The 26,270-nt window shown below is 46.4% G+C and overlaps 2 protein-coding genes across 2 annotated transcripts in view; both read right to left on the bottom strand.

The window, feature by feature from the left end:
* Positions 1 to 5,797, bottom strand: part of LOC144324921 (uncharacterized) — a 58,283-nt gene extending 52,486 nt beyond the window's left edge. Inside the window, exon 1 of the mRNA XM_077935577.1 lies at positions 5,567 to 5,797. The gene's annotated coding sequence lies outside the window, so the exon portion shown is untranslated. The remainder of the gene's footprint in view (positions 1 to 5,566) is intronic.
* On the bottom strand, positions 430 to 26,150 carry LOC114604883 (uncharacterized). Its single transcript, XM_077935588.1, is given in 3 exon segments — positions 430 to 829; positions 832 to 2,455; positions 19,611 to 26,150. Coding segments are annotated over 3 exon segments (3,387 nt in total). The 5' UTR covers positions 21,114 to 26,150; the 3' UTR covers positions 430 to 569.
* Between the last annotated feature and the right edge of the window lie 120 nt (positions 26,151 to 26,270).

Genomic DNA, 26,270 nt, shown 5'->3' with positions numbered 1-26,270 from the left:
TTGTAATTTCCCATCGTGGAATTCTTAGTTTTTATCAAAAATACAGCTCTTTTTGGACCTTGGTTTCCCAATCCTTGTTTTAGAATGTTTACAGTAGGGAGGGGGACTGACTTCCTTTTTGGATCCCCCCCGCTCATATCAAATCCGAAAAAAAATCCTTTTTTTCTCCTTTTGAACCCGGTTTCCAAATTACTTACGGGTTGTTGTTAAAAGTCCGAATTCTCAATGGAAGAAGTCAGCGCTCTCCGCCGGATGGCATGCGGCTTCGCTCGGCAGGGATAGCAGAGGACTCAAAGCACCACGCTTCTCCCCGGCACCCGATCCGTAGCCTTTAAAAAGGCTCCTTCACGAGTCGGGAGGGCGCTAACGGTGCGAGCCGAGTCTCCATGTCCACGGCCTCCATGGCCGTGGTTTTTAAGGGTCCCCGCGTCGCCGGCGCGGTAGGACCCAGCCCCTGCCGAGCAGGCTCCCTCCGGAGCTCGGAGGGAGTCCGCCATTCGGCGATGGCGCCAACCCGGAAGCATCCAAGGGTTCCACTCTGACTGAAGCTCCTTCCACAGTCCATACCTTTAAATGGTTTCTCCCCTGTGTATCTACTGATGTTTTCTAAGATTTCCACTCTGAGTGAAGTATTTACTGTACTCCATACATTGAAATGGTTTCTCTCCTATATGAGTCCGTTGATGTGATCTAAGGCTTGGATTACAATGGAAACTCTATCCACACTCTATACATTTATGTGGTTTCTCCCGTGTGTGAGTCCGTTGATTTTTTTTCAGTGTTCCACTCTGACTGAAGTCCTTTCCACACTCCATGCATTTAAATGGTTTCTCCCCGTGTGACTCCGTTGATGTGATCTAAAGTGTGCACTCTCACTGAAGCTCTTTTCACACTCCATACATTGAAATGGTTTCTCCCGTGTGTGAGTCCGTTGATGTGATCTAAGGTGTGCACTCTGACTGAAGCTCTTCCCACACTCGATACATTTATATGGTTTCTCCCCTGTGTGAGTCCGATGATGGGAACTAAGGCTGCTGCTATCACGAAAGCTCTTTCCACACTCCATACATTTAAATGGTTTCTCCCCTGTGTGAGTTCGTTGATGATTTCTAAGGCTTCCATTTTCACTAAAGCTCTTTCCACATTCGATACATTGAAATGGTTTCTCCCCTGTGTGAGTCCGTTGATGTGATCTAAGGTGTGCACTCTGACTGAAGCTCTTTCCACACTCGATACATTTATATGGTTTCTCCCCTGTGTGAGTCCGATGATGGGAACTAAGGCTGCTGCTATCACGAAAGCTCTTTCCACATTCCATACATTTAAATGGTTTCTCCCCTGTGTGAGTCCGTTGATGTGATCTAAGGTGTGCACTCTGACTGAAGCTCTTTCCACACTCGATACATTTAAATGGTTTCTCCCCTGTGTGAGTTCGTTGATGATTTCTAAGGCTTCCATTTTCACTAAAGCTCTTTCCACACTCGATACATTTAAATGGTTTCTCCCCTGTGTGAGTCCGTTGATGATTTCTAAGACTTCTGCTATCACTAAAGCTCTTTCCACACTCGATACATTTATATGGTTTATTCCCTGTGTGAGTCCGTTGATGTGATCTAAGGTGTGCACTCTGACTGAAGCTCTTTCCACACTCGATACATTTATATGGTTTCTCCCCTGTGTGAGTTCGTTGATGATTTCTAAGGCTTCCATTTTCACTAAAGCTCTTTCCACACTCGATACATTGAAATGGTTTCTCCCCTGTGTGAGTCCGTTGATGTTTTCTAAGACTTCCGCTATCACTAAAGCCCTTTCCACACTCAATACATTTAAATGGTTTCTCCCCTGTGTGAGTCCGTTGATGATTTCTTAGGCTTCCATTTTCACTAAAGCTCTTTCCACACTCGATACATTGAAATGGTTTCTCCCCTGTGTGAGTTCGTTGATGATTTCTAAGGCTTCCATTTTCACTAAAGCTCTTTCCACACTCGATACATTGAAATGGTTTCTCCCCTGTGTGAGTCCGTTGATGTTTTCTAAGACTTCCGCTATCACTAAAGCCCTTTCCACACTTGATACATTTAAATGGTTTCTCCCCTGTGTGAGTCCGTTGATGATTTCTAAGGTGTGCACTCCGACTGAAGCTCTTTCCACACTCCATACATGTAAATGGTTTCTCTCCTGTGTGAGTCCGTTGATGTTCCCTAAGGTTTCCACTGTAAGTAAAGCTCTTTCCACACTCAATACACTTATATGGTTTCTCCCCTGTGTGAGTCTGTTTGTGCAATTTAAGGTTTCCACTCTGACTGAAGTTCTTCCCACACTCCCTGCACGTAAAACGTTTTCTCTCTATGTGAGTCCGCTGGTGTGTTTGCATTGAAAGAGAAGCTCTTTCCGCACTCCATACCTTTAAATGGGTTCTTTCCTTTTTGTGTTCGTTGATGTGAACTATGTGTGCTCATTCAGTGAAGCATATTACACATTTCACACATTTTAATGGCTATTCCTAATGAAACGAAAGGTGCCCTGTCCCCTACAATTCTGTCTTCTCCATCACCTTTTTCAGAGTGGGCAGAAAGGAAATCCTGTTTGGGTTTCAGGAAAGAGAAGACAGGGAAAAAAGGACACATCAACCGCCATTAGCACCTTCTCTTATTTCAACATCTCCTACATTCTCCCATGTCCTCCCCATGTTCCCAATTTTTAGGAAATAAAAATGGTATTTTGTCAAATGGTAGTAATGCATCAGGAACCTTTCATAATCATCAATCATCTTTAATAACACAGCATGATTTCTGACATTGAATTATATATAAATTGCAGTATTGAAATGTGCCTGCTCCCGCTTCCTATTCTGATATTTCTCTACTCTGCTTGTCTGTTTCTTACTTGAGTGCTGTTTTGGCCCCTGCCTTGGCCCTGTGGAACTGAAGGAGCATCTTCACCCCCATCGTTCAGTCCGGACAGGGAGGTCCTCCTCCGAGGGTCTTCTGCTGGTTCCCTTGCTGTTAGAAGTGAAGTTCCAGGGAACCAGGCAGAGGGCCTCCTGCCCCATGGAATGCCCTCCCTTCAGAGGGCAAGGAGGTAGGCAACCATCTGACATTTAGAAGACAGCTGTATCAGGAGGTTTGTAATGTTTGATGTTATACTGTCTTGTATATGTACTGTACTGTCAGGAAGGTAAACAGCCTTTCCGTGCGCTGCTCTGGTTCACCAGAAGCAGCTCAGTCATGCTGGCCACATGACCCGGAAGCTGTACGCGGGTTCCCTCAGCCAATAAAGTGAGATGAGCACCGTAACCCCAGAGTTGGCCACGCCTGGACCTAATGGTCAGGGGTCCCTTTACATTTACCTATATGTACTCTAAGCTGCCCAGAGTGGCTGGGGGAAAAGACGAATACTATAACTTTTACAGTGGTACTTCGTGTTACAGACGCTTCAGGTTACAGACTCTGCTAACCCAGAAATAGTACCTTCTGTTAAGAACTTTGCTTCAGGATGAGAACAGAAATCGCACGGCGGCAGGAGGAGGCCCCATTAGCTAAAGTGGTGCTTCAGGTCAAGAACAGTTTCAGGTTAAGAACGGACCTGCAGAACAAATTCAGTTCTTAACCCGAGGTACCACTGTACTATTATTATTATCATCATGTGATTTTTTGTAGTTAATTTGGAATTTGTACTGCAATATTAGCTCACGAAATGTTATGGGTGGAGAAAATCACAGGGTTGCCGTAAACTATAATCCCACCCACAAAATCTCATTCACATACAGTCTGTACATTTGGGAAGGTCACACACCTCACCTGTGCTAATACTGGCAGTCTTTGGCCTCCACAGGCACACCCGGTGTGTAGAGCCTCCAGCCCCAGGCACTGTCTATCATGAAAATGGGTCCTTTGACTGGGAAGATTCCTGCAGTCGCTGTCATCGGATGATGATGGGTTGTATCCCAGCTTGTCAGTCACTCTGACATTGCCTACAAAGAATAAGAGGAACAGAAATGCTTTTTACGGAAATGACTTGCAGAATCCGAGACCAGGGAGAACAGTTGATGGAAGAAGATTGGAAAAAGTTTAAAGACTATCTACAGAAATATTGCAAAATTAATGAATGCTAGAATGATGTTGGATAGAAACTAAGTGGTCTTTAGCTGTAATGTTATAAGGGAATATGAAAAAATGGATTATTAATAGGTAAAAATTTAATGTTACAATACTTTATGATTAAAGACTAGGATATACAAAGAGGGGAGGGATTTGCTGAACTAATAATACGAACCGGAATACAAAAAAGGGAGGTGTGAGGAGGTCCGGGAAACAAGCAAATGAAAGATAATTAATGGAAAGAATGAATTGTTTTTAACCATTTTTATTTTGTATTTTTCTTTTTTCTTTTTCTTTATTCTGTAATATTCTGAAAATCTTAATAAATATCTTTTTTAAAAAAGAAAAGAAATGCTTTTGAGGTGCAACTTCTATATCAATCCTGAGAGCCATTCCGTGGACTCTGCACCCCTGTTTCTGATGACAGGTGTACATTATCCTCATTCTCAGTGGAAAAGACAATAAAGATGGAAGCCTGAGAGAGAGGAAAAGGTTTCTGGCTGCTTCCTGGGTGGGATTGCGGAAACCAAGAGCCGCTTCTGAGAAGACCTCTCCCCTCCCCCCTTCCTCTCGGGATTTCCTCTCCTCTCCAGGGGACCAATGGGTGGACTGGGCAGAAGCGCTGCATCCGGACAGGGCAGGGACCTATAGGGTGGGAAGAGGATGGAGATTGCAGGAAGGAAGGGGTGGGGGGCAGGACCCCCACTTTTCAGGGATCCCTGGGCGGGAGGGAGAAGCCAAGGCGGCCCCTTCGAAGATTGCCCAAGGAAGCCACGATTGAGACGCCCCCCAAAAAAACTGGTCTTCCTATCTCTCCCCCCCAGTGCTCCTCCTCCCTTCCCCCTCCCTCTCTCCCGCAGTTTCCCCTGCACTCTAGCGCGTCGCCCTGCGCGCCCCATCTCTCCATCCTAGGGCCCCCCCGAACAGGAGCAAGGGAGGGACTGGGGGGTCTCTATCAAGGCGTCTCTCGCGCCCCTTAACCCTTTCATGGGACGCGCGGAGCCTGGGAAACGGGGCGAGGGGTCCGCCCTGCGTGGAAAGCCCCCTTGGCAGCACGCGCGCTGGGATCCAGGCCCCACGGGAGGCGCTTGGGGGAGCTTGCGGGGTCTCTGGGTCCTCGTCTCCTCCCCCCTCCTCCCCCCGCCCTTGCCCCCCCATCCCTGAGTCTCCCCTGCACCCAGAGGCCCCCTTGGCTCACCCCTCGCCAGGCGCCCCCGTCTCTCCGTCCCTATTGCCCCCCCAAGACGAGCGATCCTGGCTTCTCTCCGCGCCCCAGGGATGCCTGCGCGGGGGAAAGGGGGCCAGGGAGTCCTCGTGGGTGGGCGCCCCACGTCCACCCCTGCGAGGAAAGCAACCTTGGCAGCACGCACGCAGGGATCCAGGCCCCACGGAAGGTGCTTGGGGGAGCTGGCGGGGACTCTGGGTCCTTTTCTCCAGCCTCCCCCCGCCCCCCGTGACTCCTTTACCTCTTTGTCCTCGCTCCCGATCCTCCCTTCCTTTCCTGCAACATCCACGTGGGTGGGTGGGGGATTTACCTGCCGCCCCTCCTCCCCTTTCCGAAAGCGCGCGGCCCTAGAGCTACGGCGCAGAGAAGAAATCCGAAGTGGAAGCTCCACTTCCAGGAGAAGAAGGGAGGTGGGGGGGCTCACACCCCCATTCCTTCAGCAGAAGCCGGATTGGAGGAGGAGGAAGGAGGGGTGGGACTTATGGGGGCGGGATCTGGGGTTGTGGGGGCGGGGTGAGAGAAGGAGGTGCCGGGAAGGGAGGGAAAGGATTGAGGGGGTGAGAAGAAGGTTTCCCCTCTACCGTCTTCCTTCTAGATCAGGAGAGCGGGGGAGGGGCTGATCCCGGAGATCCAGCTGCAAAGAGGGGTCCCCCCCACAAGTGCAACATCCTCCCCTCCCCCACCCCACGAGCTTAGATCCCTCCGTGTTTTAGGTCTTGGTGCTGTTCAAAGCAGGAATGGAGGGGGGCAGCTAAACGACTCCCCCCAAATCCCAGCTCCCCACCCCAGCCTCTGACTCAGGCCAGGACAAGGACCGTGGACACAGGCCCCGTCCCTGCACAACAGCCAAGAGGCTCAGAAAAGCAGCCGATACAATTGGAGCCAGAAGCGGATTCCAAAATCTGAGGGATCCTTTGGACCAGAAACAAGGAGACCAGCCAGGAAGAGGAGAGCAGAAGAGCAGCCAGTAGGTCTTGATGGAAGACTGTCTCCACAGGACTCCCACCTGCCCCCAGGTGGAACAAGATGGAAGCCCCCAACAAAAGAAGAGTTTGTTTTTGATATCCCGCTTTATCACTACCCGAAGGAGTCTCAAAGCAGCTAACATTCTCCTTTCCCTTCCTCCCCCACAACAAACACTCTGTGAGGTGAGTGGGGCTGAGAGACCTCGGAGAAGTGTGACTTCTCTGAAGGAGGAGGAGGAGTTGTGGTGGTAACCTAAGGGTCTTCTCGCCTGTCCGGTTCCTCCTTTCCCCCTCCCCATGTTTACATTCCTGAAGACAAAGGGGAGTTCACTGTTTCCTGTCCCCAGAGGGAAGGGCTGGTCACTGTCCTGTGTTTCAGTCCGTACTGAATCCACTTCCATTTGCAGGTCCTTTGTGAGTCTAGGACCATCAAGGTTGGCATGCCAACTGGGTAGGGCTCACTGCGGACATGTTGGCTGCCTTGTGTCAAGTCTCCCCCCTTTGATAGTCCTTCACTCATGGTGTAAAATAAAAGTTGAACGGTGCAGATCCAATGTACGGCTGATTTTGTATGAATTTATAACAGAAGTGTCATGTATGTCCTGTGTGAGTGTGTTACGGTAAAATCTGGGTGCGGGGCTACTCTGCCACCCACCTCATCGGACTAAGTCCGTGGGTCCCTGCGGAAGAAAATGAGCTCAGCTGGAGACTGGAGCAAACGGCAGAAGATCCAAGTTTATTTTATTGCGCAACAGGTTCCAGATGAGATTGAACCCCGAGAAAGGGGCGACATGAGTTTTTGAAACTTCCCTCCATGTCCCAGAATACAGTGCAAAATACATCATAGTTACATCATGAATACATTAGAGAGAGGTTGGATTACACAGATTACATCATGAATATTTTAAGGAGAGGTTGGGTTACACACATTAACATATGGAGGAGGGAGGGGGAATATGCAGAGCTGGAGATATGCGCAGATAAGCGCTTCCTGAGTACCGGTGATGAGAAGACAATAGTCCAAGTATGTCAAGTCTGCCACCTGGCATTGCCCGGAGGAAAGGTTGGGCAGAGTGATTTGACTGGATTAGGGTCTTCCTGAGTACGTGACTCCTCGCTTGAGGGATTATGGAGGCAGAGGAGGTGTCATGGAGTCCTGAAGAAACTGAGTCGATCGACACCAAAACCAAGGAAATCGGAGCTGCGGTTGATTTTATACGAATTTTAGAAGTTTTTAGTCCGTTTCAGTCCATTCTTATATTGATAATTGAAGTCGGAAACAAAATAGATACATTGTTGCAAGATTTGACACTTTTATGGGTTCACGAGTTTCGGTTCCCTTGTTCTCCCAGCGGGGAGCCGTCAGCAGCTTGTCAAGAGGTTAAATGAGGCATGCAGGGGCTCGCTGAGCTAGCTCTGCAAGGCGAATGCATGGTTCTGATTGGGTAGAACGCACCCATTGAAACGAATGGGGGATACAGTTTGATACGGTCTACCCACGATAAAGATGGAGCGAGAGAGAGGCTTAAGAGAAAGAGGCTTAAGACTTTGGGCTTATTTCGCCCGTGTGGAAAAGGGGAAAGGCACTTTAATTTTGGGGCTTGGGTAGGGTGTGGTGCTTGTGCAACGGTGTGGGGGCTAAGGGGTGAGTGTAGGGCTGGGTGCCCTGTGAGGTCATCGCCTCGGACCCTCTGGTGACTGACGGAAGGGTGAAGGAAGGCACCCCCCCTTCCGTATCAGTGTGTGTGTGTGTCGTGTTTGTACAAACTGAATGATTGGGGGGGGGGGGTTCCTGCAACACATGAATCCCCATCCCAAAGAAGGGCAGTGCCCAAGAATGCTCCACCTGTGGGAATGTTCAGGGATGCAGGAGAGTATATATTATCTGATTATATCCTTATCCAACTTGTGTTAACAAGTTTCCAATATCAGCAGAGTAAAGCATTCCCCTTTATTTTAAGTTTGCAACAGCAGCGTTTGCTCAGGCTCGCTTAAGCCTCTATAATAACTATTCTGGTAATTTCCCCTTATTCCCTCATAAAATAGAAGAGACGACACAGCCTTTTACAAAAGTATAAAAAGAGTTTACTCACATTCTGTTCCCAATCAGATCCCAGAAGGCAGACTTAGGCTTAATGAAGTAATATACATTTGGAGTCTATCTTATAATAAGACAGTCCCTGTCTCCTCTCTTGGCTGGGAGCCAAGAGGGCATCTTTAGCTTAGTAGATGTTGCTTCTTCGAAGGAAGAGAGGCAAGAGAGAGATGGCTGCCCCTGCCCTGTACTTTTATCATTACCTGCACAGGTGAGGCCACACCCACCTCTAGTCACATGCAGAGGAAGTCTGTCCCAGCCCAGAGGGAAAGAGGAAGTTTACCTGCTGGCTGGACAAACATCCCTCCCCATGTCTAAACATGTACACTCTAGGAATGTTGTAATTGACTGCTCTTGTGTTTCACATCCCACACCACCTACCACACAATTGCGCTCATTTCACACGCTAGCAAGGTTATGCTTAAAATGCTACAAGGCAGGCTTAAGAAGTATGTGGACCGAGAACTTCCAGAAGTGCAAGCTGGATTTCGAAGGGACAGGGGAAGCAGAGACCAAATTGGAAACATGCGCTGGATTATGGAGAAAGCTAGAAAACATTTACTTCTGCTTCATTGACTATACAAAATCCTTTGACTGTGCCGACCACAGCAACCTATGGTGAGTTCTTAAAGAAATGGGAGAGCCTGATCACCTCATCTGTCTCCTGAGAAATCTCCATGTTGGACAAGAAGCTACAGTTTGAACTGGATATGGAACAACAAAATTGGGAAAGGAGGACGGTATATTGTCTCCCTGCTTATTTAAAGTAAATGCAGAATTCATCATGTGAAAGGCTGGACTGGATGAATCATGTAATAAATAATTTAAGGTCTTATATATATAATAAATGCTCATAAATGTACCAAGCAAGCACATACATAGATATGGGAAAGGGAATCAGATAAGGCATTATCAGAGAACCTGGCAGACAGGAAAAATGACAACATTCAAATTTCTGTTGTAGACCACCTTTTCTGTGATGTAGGTATGATGTTTGTGGGGGGTGGTCTTGGGTTACGCCCCTTCTGTGATGTATGTATGATGTATGGAGGGGTGGTCTTGAGCTCCAGGGCAGGGAATTTAAAATGTCTATATAAAGGCAGGCACACCTTTGTTCTGGGTCCTCCTCCTTTCCTGCGAGTGAGGGGAGCACCCTGTTGCAACACATCAATAGATATCAGACTTACTAGCTACTTTGCTTCTCAATATTCTCTGGTTGCCTCTGCTCTTTCCTCCTACTGATGGAGAACCTACAAGGGACTCTATAAAGGGCTCTTGTGTCCCCCATAAGGGAAGAAGGGCAGCTTTTGTTTACAACAGATGGCACCCCAGATGGGACCTTCGGTTGGCCGGATTCTGGGGGCAAGGAAGGACTGGTGATCCAGCGCGCACCAGGTCATTTGCCAGGAGGAGCCACCAGTCCTCTAGTGACCCCAGGGTCTGGAAAGAAGTGGAGTTCCAGCAGGGCTAACCAGAGAAAGCAACGCTTCATCAGGCCGGCCACAAATTGATTCATTTTTAACATAATCTTTATTGATTTAAACTACACACATATACAAAGAATTTACAATCTCATACTGCAAAAAAGACAATTAAGAAAAAACAATTAAGAAAAAAGGAAAGAAGAAAAAGCAGATTTATGTGCAGAAAAAAACTTAATCTTCCTAATTAAATAAAAAAGACTTCTGACAAAATGAGTCTTTCAATCATTCTCATGGTACTGTTTATACTGCCGTTGCCCCCCCCCCCCCAGTTTTATATTCTTTAATAGTGTTCCGGTCTACTCCACAAACAGCATTTGTTGTGTTTACAAGTATTGTTCAGTTTCTGTTAATTGATTCTCATGGGAAACTTGCAGATTCTGGCGTCACACAATTAACTCAAGGCAGTGTCAATTTACTCTTGGCAGAAAGCCCAGGTCAGCTTGACCTAGAAACTGCTTACTCTGATTGGTTAACGGCCAGCACTCAACTCTGTTATCTAGGGATTGCTAGCTCAGTTTGATGTGAGGTGTGCTAGGAGTTGGAGTAGAAGTGCTGTGTATGGTTTTGAGAGAGAGAGAAAGAGAGGATTTATTTTGCTTTTATTTGTATGCAGAAACTCTGCTGGTTTTATTTTCTCCTTTTAATAAATCCTGTAAATAGTTATTCTGAGTCTAGCTGACTAGTCATTTCCACCTCAACTAGCTTCTTCGCTGTGCAGGAAAAATCTGCTACGTTTGGGCTAAAGCCAATAGGGCTATGCCTGACACTTCAAAGTTCCATGAGGTTATGGGCATTGTGCTGCCAGCCTGAGTTGCGGTGGTGTCAGCATCAACGGCGTTGGTTCCAGTAGTTCCAGAAGTTGTTGTTCCTGTTGGTGCAGCAGATGGACTCTGGCTGGTTCCTGACTGTGGTGAGCTGGTGACGCAGCGGACACAAGGACAACAGCTGCAGCGTGTGAGTGCTGGGTGCTGTGGTTCCTGTTTTCTCTCTCAGTGGTCGTGAGTAGCTGGTTCCGGGTTCCAGGGACATCGCTCTCAAGATGGCCTCACAACCAGTTCAGATGGCTTTTGAGCGTCTGAATGACTCCAATTACTTGCTGTGGTCGGAACGCATGCAGGCAGTGCTGCAGAGGGATCGTCTCTGGCAAGTGGTGAGTAAGTTTCCTGCGAAGCCTGATGATGAAGACCTCGATAAAGACCAAAGAGCAAGGGCCACAATTGTCTTGGGGCTGGAAGATTCCCAGTTGCTGTATGTGAGGGGAATCAAGACAGCTAGAGGTGTGTGGCATGCACTTAAAGAACTCCATGTGCATGAGACAGCGGTTTCCAAGCTGTTCATTCGCAAGGCATTGTACAAGGCAGTGTTACAGCCTGGGGTTACAATGCAGGAACACCTACACAGTTTACAGTTAAAGTTTACTGCGCTACAGGAAAGAGACTGTGCGTTAGACCAGCAGGAGAAGGTGACTATTATTTTGAGTTCTCTCCTGGAAAGCTGGGATAATTTAGTTTTGTCTCTAGAAGGCATACCGGAGCGTGATTTATCCGTCAGTTACGTTACTGGGCGTTTGATTGAAGAATGGCAGAAGAGGCAAGAAAGGTCGTTGGCTGCAGAGGCTTCTACAGGCGGGCGGTTTGGAAGGAGTTCTCATGCCGTGCCAGAGGTGACGCAAAAGCAGCGTACCGGTGAGGAGTCAGCGTTTGCTGTTAGGCGTTGTTTCTGATGTGGGTCTTCAGCGCATCTAAAACGACAATGTCCGGAGTTGGTCAAGTCTCAGTTGCCGGTGCAGGAGCAGAGACGAGATCAGCAGCAGCAGCAGCAGCGTAAAAAGAAATTCTTCAAACAAAAACAGTCGGCTCAGCTGGTGACCGGCGAGGTCAAGATTGCTGATGAGAAACAAGCGGTCTGGGTGATCGATTCGGGAGCATCTCGCCACATCGTAAATTCAGATGAATTGTTTGTTTCCAAGAACTCAGCACAGCGCAGCCAGGTGGCTCTAGCAGACGGAAGTACTTCCGAAGTGATTTCGGGGGGTGCAGTTTTTGTTCCTTGTCTTCGTGAAAGTCTGCAAAATGTACTTTGTGTGCCGTCATTAAGGAGCAATCTGATGTCTGTAGATTGTTTGCTAAAAGCTGGGTTTAAAGTGCATTTTGAAGGAGACAGTTGCATTATTAAGAAGGCTGGTGAGATTTTAGGCACTGCTAAGTCAGAGGGAGGCTTGTTTTGGCTTAAAGCAGGATCTCAAATTGCAGCAGTAGTCAGTAAATCTCAGCCTGCAGTGAATAACAAAGCTATACATGACAACTGTGTGCACTTATTGCATAGGAAAATGGGGCATGCTTGCTGGAAAAGTGTACTAAAAAAGTCTGAATTGGCTGATGGGGGTAATTTAAAGAGTTGCAACAAGTACCTTGATTGTAATGTGTGTAAAAAGGTCAAAACCCACAGAGTCTCTTACCCCAGAAGTGACAGAGTTAGTGAGGCACCGCTACAGCTGGTTCACATGGACGTAATTGGTCCATTTGCTGTAAGCAGGGGTGGATCGCGTTTTTCATTAACAATTGTGGATGACGCCATGCGTTACTCTTGGGTTTTTCCCATGAAGAATAAGGGTGACGTGTTCACTAAGTTTAAAGGCTGGGAGCCATCTGTGGAAAGATTTCTGTCCATTAAACTTAAAAGGATTCAGATGGACAGAGGTGGGGAATTTATGTCAAATGCCTTTAAAGATTGGTTACAAAAGCGTGGCATTGGGCATAGAAAAACGAACGTTTTCCCCCCAGAGGAGAATGGCGTTGCAGAGCGAAAAAACAGATCTTTACAAGATATGATGTTTGCCATGCTTGACGATGCTGATTTGACCATGTCTTATTGGGGGGAGAGCATGCTCACCGCGTGTTATCTCCAAAATAGGCTCTTTCATCAAACAGTAGGTACAACTCCGTACTTTAAATTGTTTCAGAAAAAACCCAAAATTGACCATTTGCCTGTTTTTGGATCAAAAGCCTGCGTATTAATTCCGAAACAAATGAGGAAGAAGGGAGATCCTAAGACCAAACAGTTAGTGTTTGTGGGTTACCAGGAGCTGGGAAAAGGTTTCCGTTTTGCTGAAGGGACAAATGGCATTGTGATCTCCAGGAATGCCAGTTTTTGTGAACATAGTGGCTGGGAGAGACTACATGCCAATACTGAGGTTTGGTTTGAACCTTCCCAGGAGCTTCATGACTCTGAAGGTAGACACAGGGAGTCAGATTCTGAGGGGGAGGAAAGTTCAGATAAGAGCTCTCAGGAAAGTGGAGTTAGCCAAAGACCAGTTGCTAAGCAACAAAAGAGAGGTCGAAGTTCTGAGGAGGAAAGTGGGTCAGAAGAAAAATTTTCTCCCAGAAGATCTAAAAGACAAAACAAAGGAGTGCCTCCGGTGCGTTTTTCTCCAGATACTGCAAATGTTTTTAGTGTGATTGCAGAACCCAAGAGTTTTCAGGAAGTGTTAAAGTTACCAAAAGAGGAGGCAGAGCGCTGGAAACAGGCAATGGAGGAACAGATGTCCTCTCTGAATGAGCACAAGGTTTTTACACCAGTAGCAGCGCCTGAGGGGGCAAAGATTGTAGGCTGCAGGTGGGTGTACAAACTTAAACCTTTGGTGACAGGAGAGTACAAATACAAAGCTCGTTTAGTGGCTCAAGGATACTCTCAGAGGCCTGGAAAAGATTATGACGAGACTTTTTCCCCTACTGCTAAGGGGGACAGTGTAAGGCTGATTTTAACGCTTGGAGCAAAGAGAAAACTCCTGTTAAACCATTTTGATATCCAGACTGCATATTTACATGCATCAATATCAGAAGACCTGTATCTAGCTGAACCGCCTGGTTATGAGACAGGTTCCAATAGAGTGTTGAAATTAAACAAAGCTCTATATGGTCTCAAACAGGCTGCAAGATCTTGGAACAAATGTTTCCATGAGGCCTTAGTGTCATTTGGTTTCAAGCAGAGTACAGCTGACAATTGTGTTTATGTATGTGGTACAGGCAATGATCAAGAGTTTTGTCTGATTTATGTAGATGATGTATTGTATGCCTGCAAAACAGATAAACAAACTAAAAGGTTTGCCAAGCAATTGTCCAGTAAGTTCAAAGTGAAAGACTTAGGCCCGGTTAGGACATACCGTATTTTTTGCACCATAGGACGCACTTTTTCCCTCCTAAAAAGCAAGGGAAAATGTGTGTGCGTCCTATGGAGCGAATGCAGGCTTTCGCTGAAGCCTGGAGAGTGAGAGGGGTCGGTGCGCACCGACCCCTCTCGCTCTCCAAGCTTCAGGAAGCTATCCGCTAGCAGTGGGAGACCCAGCTCTCCCACCGCTAGCGGAGTGCTGCATTAATCCCGAAGCTTGGGGCGTGCGGAGCTCAGCATGCCCCAAGCTTCTGGGTGCCGGCAAGGTCTCCGCTAGCCCTGGGAGAGCCCCGCGACGTCGCGCGGCTCTCCCAGGGCTAGCGGAGACCTTGCCGGCGCCCAGAAGCTTGGGGCGCGCTGAGCTCCACACGCCCCAAGCTTCGGGATTAGCGCTCCGCTAGCCGTGTCTAGGCTGCGGATAGCAGCCTGCTTCCCGGAGCGTCGGGCGCCCTGAAAGCAGAGCTCCCGGCGCTTTGGGAACACATCCGCAGCGTGGGGACCCTTGCAGGAGCTCCCCGCAAGGCTCCCCACGCTGCGGATAGCAGCCTGCCGCCTGGCGGGTGGGGCGCCCTGAAGCAGAGCGCCCCTCGCACCAGGCAGACATCAGCCAGCCCCACAAGCTCGGGGGACAGCAGGGAGGCACAGCGCCACTATCCCGCTGTTCCTCGACCTGGTTCGGTTTCCCTGACCTGCTTTTGGGGGGGAAATAAAGGGAAATTTTTTTTCCTTTATTTCCCCCCCAAAAAACTAGGCGCGTCCTATGGTCCGGTGCGTCCAATCGTGCGAAAAATACGGTATCTAGGGTTTGAAGTGTGCTGGGCCCTAGATGGCAGCTGTCTAATTAGTCAGCAGAACAAAATTAAACAACTACTGACTACATACAGAATGCAGGATTGCAAAGGGGCAGTGGTGCCTATGGATCCAGGTTTCATAAAAACACTTCATATAGATGAGGGTCCTGAATTTGAACATCCTGATGTATATCACTCTGTAATTGGAAGTTTATTGTATCTAGCACAGTGGTCCAGACCTGATATTAGCTATGCAGTAGGCATATTAAGTAGATTGGTCTCAAAACCCACACTAAATGCCTGGAAAGGGGTAAAACAAGTTCTGAGGTATCTCAAACAGACAATTGGCTATATGTTACAATTAAATTCTTCAGAGGATGAAATGTTGAGTTGCTACTGTGATAGTGACTGGGGAAATTTGCCGGATAGAAAATCTGTCACAGGACTAGTCATAATGGTCGGTGGAGCTTTAATCAGCTGGCGGTCACGTAAGCAAGACGTAAGTGTGTCATCAACGGAATCAGAGTATGCCGCATTGAGTGAATTGTGCAACGAGGTGATTTATTTCAAGCATTTGTTAACAGATTTCAATGTAAATTGTGTAGAACCAGTACAAGTTTACATTGATAATCAAGCTTGTATAACCTTAAGTAAAACAGAGGGTTTCAAATCGCGTTCTAAACATATCTGTAAAATACCAAAATGTAGGTTGCTGTGTACAAGACAATGTAATCACCTGTACTTATGTATCAAGTGAAGAAAATGTAGCAGATGTATTAACTAAACCATTGGCAAAGGTAAAGAACAAGCGAAGGTTTAGGTTTGCTGGAAAAATGATCTCCTACATAGGTGTATTTGATGTTAATTGTTCAGCAGAATCTGTGAGGGGGTGTTCAGTTTCTGTTAATTGATTCTCATGGAAAACTTGCAGATTCTGGCTTCACACAATTAACTCAAGGCAGTGTCAATTTACTCTTGGCAGAAAGCCCAGGTCTGCTTGACCTAGAAACTACTCACTCTGATTGGTTAACGACCAGCACTCAACTCTGTTATAAAGGGATTGCTAGCTCAGTTTGATGTGAGGTGTGTTAGGAGTAGAAGTGCTGTGTATGGTTTTGAGAGAGAGAGAAAGGATTTATTTTGCTTTTACTTGTATGCAGAAACTCTGCTGGTTTTATTTTTCCTTTTAATAAATCCTGTAAATAGTTCTTCTGAGTCTAGCTGACTAGTCATTACCGCCGGAACTAGCTTCTTCGCTGTGCAGGAAAACTCTGCTACGTTTGGGCGAAAGCCAATAGGGCTATGCCTGACACTTCAAAGTTCCATGGATAAAAGTTCTGCTAATATGGTGTGGTTGGTACAATATGATCTTCTAGAATCCTCTTTTTTAAAAAAATATGATATTTATTGAGAATTTAGAATTACAAAGAAAAAAAGGAAAAGGAAAAAAGACAAAAAAATTTAAACTATACAAGTCAATAAAAAGAGAAGAAGAAAAAAGAAAGAAAAAACAAAACACTCAACACATCAAAACCAAAAACGAAAGCAAACACAAAATTTAAAAACAAATCCAATATTCCCAAATCTTTAACTTGTTTCATCGACCTCCTCACACCTCTTTTTTTTATTCTAGTTATTAATTATCTCAGCAAATCCTTTCCATCTTTCACTATATTCTGTCATTAAATTACCTTAATTTATTTTAACCTTATCTTACCAAAAAAAGCCCTAAAGCTTAAAACTTATTTGTACATAATTTGTACACAATTCCTTATAGCATTTCTACTAAAGCCAAATAGTTTCATTCCAACATTTTTTCTAACACTCATTATGATCTTCTATAATCCTCAAATATTCTCCCTTCTCCAAATATTTTCTGGTTCAATACTCCTCTAAGTCTTCCCGTCAGTTTTGCTAGTTGTAAATATTCTAACATAAGTATATGGCTTCTCTTGGTGATGTCCACAAGGGTATTTTTGGCTCAAGTAGTCCTTTATATTTATTCCAGATTTTATTTCACATGGCTCAAAAATCCCCTGTGGACCTTCACTTTTTCATACATTAAAGAAGCGTGCCATCCAGACCGATTCTCGTGGCCTTCCAAGTTTAATAGGTCCGTATCTTTTAGTGTAATTCAGTCTTTTATCCAAACCAATCCTGCTGCCGCATGGTAGAATTCCAAATCTGGCAATGCAAAACCTCCTCTCTCCTTTTGATCTGTTAATAACTGGTGTTTAATTCTCGGTTTCTTTCCACTCCATATAAATCGAGATATTTCCCTTTTCCACTCCTTAAAACAATTCATTCCTCCTAAAATGGGCATTGTTTGGAATAAGAACATCATTCTGGGGAGGATATTCATTTTCACAACCGAGACTCTTCCCCAGAGTGAGAGATGGAGTTTGGCTCAGGTTTCCATATTTTTAAAAAAAATTCTTTCCATACTTCCTATAATTATCCTCATATACATTTAAACTTTTATTTGAAATCCAGATCCCTAGGTATTTAACCTTATTTTTAATTTCCAGACCTTTCTTTTTTTTTTCTTCCATTGTGAGGCTTTTTGTCAGTAATTTAGTTTTTAGGTGGTTTATTTTCAGCCCCAGGCCGGCCATAAATTAACCTAGCAAAAGACCCCGGGATGGCCAGGAGCAGCGCATGCGGACGTGAGTCTAGGAATGGAGAAGATTGTGGGCGGGATTCTCTGAAACACCCAGCAACCCAGATTCTCATCCTTGGCTGTCTCTTTTGCTGACGGTCTTCACTCCCAGCCTTCCTGGCAAGAGGTAGCGAGGAGGGGGAGGGGAGAAGGGGAGAATTGGGGTTCTGCAATTAGAGAGGCAATTAACTGCAAGGGGAGAACCCCAATCAAAGCTCTCATTCCCTGTCGGGGAACCTGAGATCTGAAACTTCTCCTTTTTCCCAAGGAAGACGCCCCAAGGCTGGTCCAAGTGGCCACTTTGGATAGCAAGGGACTTGGGCTCGGTTTCCAATTTCTCTTTTTCTCCTAAATGCAGCTGCACCAGCAGCACCAAGATCCGGGAGGAAGTGACTGGTGCGCGTCAGAGCGCAAGGGCGTTTCCAGTTCCTTTCCGTTCTCTCTGGAGCAGCCGGATTTGGCACTGGGCTGCCAGGCGTCCAATGGAAAGGGGCTCTTTTCCCTAGAGTGTAAGAGGCAGAAAAGGTTGCTGGGACCCCATGGTAAGTAAAGGGAGGGAGAAGGACTTTGTAGAGTGCTTCGTAGAGGAGACGAATGACTGTCAAATCAGGAAAGACCTGGGAAAAGGCTAGCGGGTTTTTGCTTTGGTTGAAAAATGGGATCCCCACATTCTAAGAGTTCTAACCGCCAGACGCAAAGGCATGTGCTGGTCGCAGCAGGAGGGGGAGTCTCCCTGGATGCTTCAGCAGCCGGCCTCCTCTGGGTCTCCTGGCCCCCTCCTCTCCTCCCTCTGAGCCTGAACTGCTCTCTGCCCCAGACTCTTCTCACTCACCTAACCCTGTTTCCTCCTCAGCTTGCAATATCTCCCCTTCCGGTCTGCTCCCCTTTCTCCCTCTTTCTGTTCATCCCCCCACCCGTCCCTGGGCTCTGAGCCTTCTTCCCTTGTGGGTCCCCCAACTGGTGCCTCCCCCCCTCATCAGCCAGTCCATGACAACAGCAGCAGATACAGCACTGTGGTCCTCTGGTGGGAAAACTCCTGAGTACATGACTGAATCAACAATTCTGGGACTATGGAAAAATACTCTCTTTCCCAAACACTAGAATGAGCAGGAGCTCTGGGGTTGCCCCATGGGGTTCGTGAGGGAAGATGCACCCCCCAGGAGACTTCCCTGGTACCTGCAGCCCCTCCTTCCCCCTCTTGAAATTAGGATGGGGGGAATCCCCCATTCAATTTCAGTATTTCAAGTTTTCCTCAGAACGTGCAGGAGGCAGCGATGAAGTTCTGGTGAAGAAGCAGTGCTTGGATCATGCGGTGGGGGGGGGTGTGACAGGGTGTGGTGCAAAAACTAAAGTTACTTTCATCTAAAATTATTCTCACCATTGTGAGATGCTGCCTTCCTTAAATAAGTTCCTTAAATAAAGGTAAAGTTAAAGGGACCCCTGACCATTAGGTCCAGTCGTGACTGACTCTGGGGTTGCGGCGCTCATCTCGCTTTATTGGCCGAGGGAGCCAGCGTACAGCTTCCGGGTCGTGTGGCAAGCATGACTAAGCCGCTTCTGGCAAACCAGAGCAGCGCACGGAAACGCCTTTTACCTTCCCCCCAGAGCGGTACCTATTTATCTACTTGCACTTGGACGTGCTTTGAACTGCTAGGTTGGCAGCAGCAGGGACCAAGCAACGGGAGCTTACCCCATTGCGGGGAGTCAAACCGCCGAACTTCGGATCGGCAAAGTCCTAGGCTCTGTGGTTTAACCCGCAGCGCCACCCGCGTCCCTGTTCCTTAAATACTCCATTATAAAGAAAGCACTTTTTGCAGTCTTTTCATTTAAACTGCTTCTCCTCTCTGAGTTTGTTGATGGTTTGAAGGGTTTCAACTCTTAAAGTTCTTCCTGTCCATGAGTCTGTTGATTCTGAACTTCCACTAAGAGTGAACCTCTTTCTACTTTACTGATATTTATATGGTTTCTCCATTGTGTGAGTTTTTTGACATAAATCAAGGCTTCCACTCTGATTGAAGCTCCTTCTACAGTCCATACCTTTAAATGGTTTCTGCCCCACGTATCTGCTGATGTTTTCTAAGATTTCCACTCTGAGCAAAGCATTTACTGTACTCCATACCTTTAAATGGTTTCTCCCCTGTGAGTCTGTTGATGTTTTCTAAGGCTTCCACTCTGACTGAAGCTCTTTCCACAATCCATACATTTAAAGGGTTTCATCCCTGTGTGAGTCCGTTGATGATTTCTAAGGTCTCCACTCTGACTGAAGCTCTTTCCACACTCTATGCATTTAAATGGTTTATCCCCTGTGTGAGTCCGTTGATGTCTTCTAAGGCATCCACTATTATTAAAGCTCTTTCCACACTCAATGCATTTAAAGGGTTTCAACCCTGTGTGAGTCCGTTGATGATTTCTAAGGTGTGCACTCTGACCGAAGCTCTTTCCACACTCCATACATTGAAATGGTTTCTCCCCTGTGTGAGTCCGTTGATGATTTCTAAGGTCTCCACTCTGACTGAAGCTCTTTCCACACTCTATGCATTCAAATGGTTTCTCCCCTGTGTGAGTCCATTGATGTCTTCTAAGGCATCCACTATTATTAAAGCTCTTTCCACACTCTATGCATTCAAATGGGTTCTCCCCTGTGTGAGTCCATTGATGTCTTCTAAGGCATCCACTATCACTAAAGCTCTTTCCACACTCGATACAGTTATATGGCTTCTCCCCTGTGTGAGTCCGTTGATGTGTTCTAAGGTTTCCATTATCACTAAAACTCTTTTCACACTCCATACACTGAAACGGTTTCTCCCCTGTGTGAGTCCATTGATGTTGTCTAAGGTGTCTACTCTGACTGAATCTGTTTCCACACTCCATGCATTTAAATGGTTTCTCCCCTGTGTGAGTCCGTTGATGTGTTCTAAGTTTTCCATTATCACTAAAACTCTTTTCACACTCCATACACTGAAACGGTTTCTCCCCTGTGTGAGTCCGTTGATGTTGTCTAAGGTGTCCACTCTGACTGAATCTCTTTCCACACTCGATACATTTATATGGCTTCTCCCCTGTGTGAGTCCGTTGATGATTTCTAAGTTGACCATTATCACTAAAGCTCTTTCCACAATCAATGCATTTAAATGGTTTCTCCCCTGTGTGAGTCCATTGATGATTTCTAAGTTGACCATTATCACTAAAGCTCTTTCCGCAATCAATGCATTTATATGGTTTCTCCCCTGTGTGAATCCGTTGATGTCTTCTAAGTGTTGCATTATCCCTGAAGCTCTTTCCACAATCAATGCATTTAAATGGTTTCTCCCCTGTGTGAGTCTGTTGATGTCTTCTAAGTATTCCATTATCACTAAAACTCTTTTCACACTCCATACACTGAAATGGTTTCTCCCCTGTGTGAATCCGTTGATGTCTTCTAAGTTTTCCATTATCACTAAAGCTCTTTCCACACTCGATACATTTAAATGGTTTCTCCCCTGTGTGAGTCCGTTGATGCAATTTAAGGTTTCCACTCTGACTGAAGTTCTTCCCACACTCCCTGCACTTAAAACGTTTTCTCTCTGTGTGAGTCCGCTGGTGTGTTCTAAGTTTTGCATTGAAACAGAAGCTTTTTCCGCACTCCATACCTTTAAATGGGTTCTTTCCTTTTTGTGTTCGTTGATGTGAACTATGTGTGCTCGTTCAGTGAAGCATATTCCACATTTCACACATTTTAATGGCTATTCCTAATGAAACGAAAGGTGCCCTGTCCCCCACAATTCTGTTTTCTCCATCACCTTTTCCAGAGTGGGCAAAAAGCAAATCCTGTTTGGGTTTCAGGAAAGAGAACACAGAAAAAAAGGACTCATCAACTGCCATTAGCACCTTCTCTTATTTCAACATCTCCTATATTCTCCCATGTCCTCCCCATGTTCCCAATTTTTAGGAAATGAAAATGGTAAGGTGCCTATGATGTCTAATGGTAGTAATGCATCAGCAAACTTTCATAATCCTCAATCAGCTTTAATAACACAGCATGATCTTGGAATACCGTTGTCCTGTGGGACTTCCTTTCAAATCAAGTGGTTGCCCCCGTTTCTACCTCTAGATCTTCATGAATCACCTTCACATTTCCGCTGACCTCAGGAGGTCCATATGGACTATTTTGGGAGACCCAGATCTACATCTTTTCCAGGGACTGTGGTCTGGGTCAGAACTAGTGACCAAGGCTTGGTGCTTGGGGTCAGCTGAATGGGTGCTCAGGGAAGCTCCTGTTCTTGGAGATGGATCTCTGTCTACATGCCTCACATTGCATGGAGAGAGCAGGAAAAGCAGAAGGAAAGAAAATGGCAAATGGGAAACACTCCATCCCAATGGTTCTTTATAATGATGATGTGCTGCCTGATCCTGTGCTTGTCTTCTGACACAGGACTATCCTAATCTGGCACTGAAAAGCAGGATGTTCAAGGCGAGGAGATAACTGTTGTCAGGGGCTCAGGAGCAGAGGCACAGGAAAGGGAGGAAATAGAGAGCGAGGGGGAGGAATCCGAAGGAAATGTTAGCGATGACAGCGGTCCGAGGTCTCTGAGTCTTTCCAGCGAATCGGAAGATTCACAGAAAGGGGCTCCCATGGTCAGAGCAAGGGGGGTGCCTAGGGGGACACCCCAGGAAGAAGGGGCCAGAGGGGACTCAGAGAGCAGCAGTTGGAAATCAGGACCAGCTTCCCCACCAGAGCGCAGTAGGGGGGAGGAGTCCCAGGTATCGGGATCAGGAAGCTCACCACCAGCGGGAGGAGAGGAGTCAGGATTGGCCACGCCTCCATCGGAGAGCGAGGAAACGGTCAAGAGGAAGGTTGGAGGCTGGGCGCGCGCGCCAAGTTCAAATGTACAGGAGGGTGGCGCAGTTGGCAGCCCGGATAGGGAGCCAGGTCCCAAAGCCCGCCGAAAGGAGGGGGAGGAGTCAGGGGGGTCAGCGTCAGAAGAGTCCAGAAAGGAGGAGACCCCGGGGGGCAGAAGGACCCAGAGGAGAAAGGAGAGACGTAAGAGGTGGAGTAAGGTTAGAGTCTTAAGCTGGTGTACAGGGGGTGGAGACTCAGATGGAGCTTCGCCGGTCTAGCCTCTAAGACGTAGAGCTGGGGCGCTGCGGCTTGAAAATGGAAACTGTACTTCAATAAAGACTTTTGTACATTACTACCGGCTAGCGTTGGTCCTCTGTGAGCTGGGACCTGGAGCCAGCTCTGACAACTGTACTTAATCATAGGTAGCCGTGTTGGTCTGACACAGTTGAAGTATAAAAGTAAAAAACCAGACCAGGCCTTTGGTCAGGGCGCAGCCTGACTCCCTCCTCTGGCAACCTACGCAGAATTTTGCTTAATCGGTTGCCGTCAATTTGACTTTAATTAATTTTTATAATGAAATATTTTTAGAATGTGTGATTATTTGACCGTTTGATTATTTGATTGTTGTTAGCCGCCCTGAGCCTGGCTTCGGCTGGGGAGGGCGGGATATAGATAAAATTTATTATTATTATTATTAAAAATAGTCCAGTAGCCCATTAGGGACCAACTAAGTTTGTTCTAGGTATAAGCTTTCGTGTGCATGCACACTTCTTCATATAGTGAAGGGTGGTAGGAGATGGAAGTAGGAGTACCTTCTGAGAAAAACCCCAGCCCACCCTCCCACAATATACAAGGGTCTGGTGACATCTGTGTCAGTGTATCTGAAGAAGTGCGCATGCACACCAAAGCTTATACCTAGAACAATCTTAGTTGGTCTCTAAGGTGCTACTGGACTATTTTTAATTTTTTTATTTCAACTGCGTCAGACCAACACGGCTACCTACCTGCATCTAGATGTCATGGGGTGTTGGGGAGCAGTAGTTCCTTTGGTGGGGGACATGTCCTGCACCTTCTGGGGCTATTTTTCCACCCTTGGTCTCCACCCTGCAACAGGGGTTCAAGCAACGGCTTCCACCGGCCGGCTAAACCAGGTGAGAAAAGCTGATGGGTCTCGACTTCCGGGGGCGGCACGAACGGCAATGGCGGTCTCCTTCTGTCTGTGAAGGGGGAGCTCCGCAGAAACGGGTCGTCCGCTACGGCGAAGCGGAGACCCAGACCGGAAAACCACAGGCAGTGATAGCCTGTGGCCGTGGGACTCGGCGGGCACCCTGAGCGCCCCCTGAAACGTTGAAGGGACCCCGTAAGGGGCTCCGGAGCGTGGAAGGGCTGGCGCGGTGCTGTGAGTCGATCACTCTTTCTGTGGAGTGAAGCCGCAAAGCTGCTGTCGGTGAGCGCTGACCCTTTTCCTGGGACTATTCGGCTACAAAACAACTTCCCGTGAGCAGGTGAAGTTTGATATTCGGGACTAAATTTATTTAAAATTCGGCACTCAAGCGGGAGATGCAACCAGGAAGTCCGTCTCCCGGCACTGTTTAAAGATCAAAAGCAAGGATTTAAACTTTCTAATGCCTTTGGAATTGTGACTTAAAAAGGAATTAATCTGAGCATCAATTGAACTGAGGCGCAGGGAGAAAGCTGCAATTTTACCCCGTTATTTTATCAACTTTACCTTCTTATTATTGGACAATTTTTTTTACCTCTTCTTTTGTGGATTTACAAAACTACTGAAATCCCGGTAGTCGGGCTGCCAGATCTTTAGAGCTGTGGGACTGTGGGACTGTGTGATTTGTTACATTGGACTGATACATTGGATCGTTACACTGAATTGCTACATTGAAGCTGGCACTTTTTAGAGACATTGTAAGTACTTTAAGGTTAACTCTGCTAAGGATAAAGGATCTGGAGGACTTTTGAGACTTTGATGCTGTTTGATATTACCATCAAATTTTAAGGGATTTGGAGCAACCTAGAATGTGTGAACAACAACTTTTCCCCCCTTAAAAAGGTACCCCTGCCCGTACGGGCCAGTCTTGACAGACTCTAGGGTTGTGCGCCCATCTCACTCATGAGGCCGGGGGCCAGCGCTGTCCGGAGACACTTCTGGGTCACGTGGCCAGCATGACATCGCTGCTCTGGCGAGCCAGAGCCGCACACGGAAACGCCGTTTACCTTCCCGCTAGAAAGCGGTCCCTATTTATCTACTTGCACCCGGGGGTGCTTTCGAACTGCTAGGTTGGCAGGCGCTGGGACCAAGCAACGGGAGCGCACCCTGCCGCGGGGATTCGAACCGCCAACCTTTCGATCGGCAAGCCCTAGGTGCTGAGGCTTTTACCCACAGCGCCACCCGCGTCCCGTTTTCCCCCTTAGGATATACCTATCTCCCTCTAGAGGAACTTTGAAAATTTGCAACTACTGGGGGTGTTTTTTCCCCATCTGTGAACTTGTGGATTCCCATGGGAATTGCAAAGTGTGAGACTGACCTTGACGCATAGACAGAAGTGGAATGAGTGGGACTGGGAGAACAAGATCAGCCAAAGCCAAGACACAACAACCTAATATAATCTCACAGCTGCATAGATCATCCATTCCCATTGTTTCTGTAACACAAGAGGAAGAATCAGAGCAAGCTAGGCCGGAAGGAATGGCCACAGGAGGGGACTCTACTTCGGTATTAAAAAAAAATCTTTGAAAAATTAGAAGGCCTGAGTAAACAAGTGACTGAACAATCATCTAAAATTGACCAAAACACAGCTAGTGTTAATAACTTGACTCAACAAGTTAGCTTAAATGCACAATCAATTGGGAAACTATTGGAAGCCACTACAGAAAATCGTAAAGTAGCTGATGAGGCCAAACAGAAAGCAGAGGCGGTGCAAGAGGAAATCAAACCTATGCGCAAACAGATTGATGAACATCAGGAATACCTGTCTATGATAGAATTAAGAAGTAAGGAAAATAATTTGAGATTGAGGGCAGTCCCAGAACTTGAAAAAGGAGACTTAACTGGATATTTGACAAAAGAATTTACAGAATTTTGGCTTTTGGAAGAAGATAAAGACTTTAAAGTGAAGAAGAGAGGAGTTGTTATTTATGCAAAAGAAAGCCTATCACCAAAATTTCTTTTCAAAGATGAGCAAGGAAGAATCTTGGCAATTGAAATTCAAATACAAGGAGAAAAATTTTTGATTGTGGGAATTTATGCACCAAATGAGGGGAAATCGGAATTCTTCAAGAAGCTGCAGGAGACAATGTTGGACTATATGGACTATAATAACATCATTTTGATGGGAGACATGAATGGGGTGGTATCTACGAATATGGACAAAGCGCAAAGTCAAAGTGTGACAAAAGAGGGCAGGCTACCAAAACCTTCTTTGAATTAACCGACAATATGGATCTGATTGACATTTGGAGAACAAAGAACCCCTTAGGAAGAGAGGGGACATTCTTCTCTGAAGCCAAAATGACATGGACAAGAAATGACCAAATATGGATAACTAGAGGACTGGCACCCAAGATCAAAAAGGTGGAAATCTGCCCAAAAACCTGCTCCGACCATAATGCAGTAAAGATGGAAATGAAATCAACCTCAACTGGTTCCTTCAGATGGAAGATGAATGACACCTTACTAAGAGATCAAGAGATAGTCAAGAAGGCCCAAAAGAACTTGAGTGATTATTTTGAAGTAAATTTGAAAACAACGGTGGAAAAAAGAGTAATCTGGGACGCAAGTAAAGCGGTGATGAGGGGGTTTCTGATACAACAGAATGCAATAAGAAAAAGAGTTCAAAATGAGAAAAAGGATAAGATCTTGGAAAAAATAAATAAAAGAAGGAGAGAAAAAACTAAGATCGAAAACAAAGTCACAGGAGATTCTGAGAGAAATTAAACTTTATCAAGCACAA

The sequence above is a fragment of the Podarcis muralis genome, chromosome 10, assembly GCF_964188315.1.
Source record: "Podarcis muralis chromosome 10, rPodMur119.hap1.1, whole genome shotgun sequence".
Lineage (NCBI taxonomy): Eukaryota > Metazoa > Chordata > Lepidosauria > Squamata > Lacertidae > Podarcis > Podarcis muralis.
Note: the sequence above shows the minus strand (reverse complement) of the source record. Positions and strands in the feature narration are given on the sequence as shown.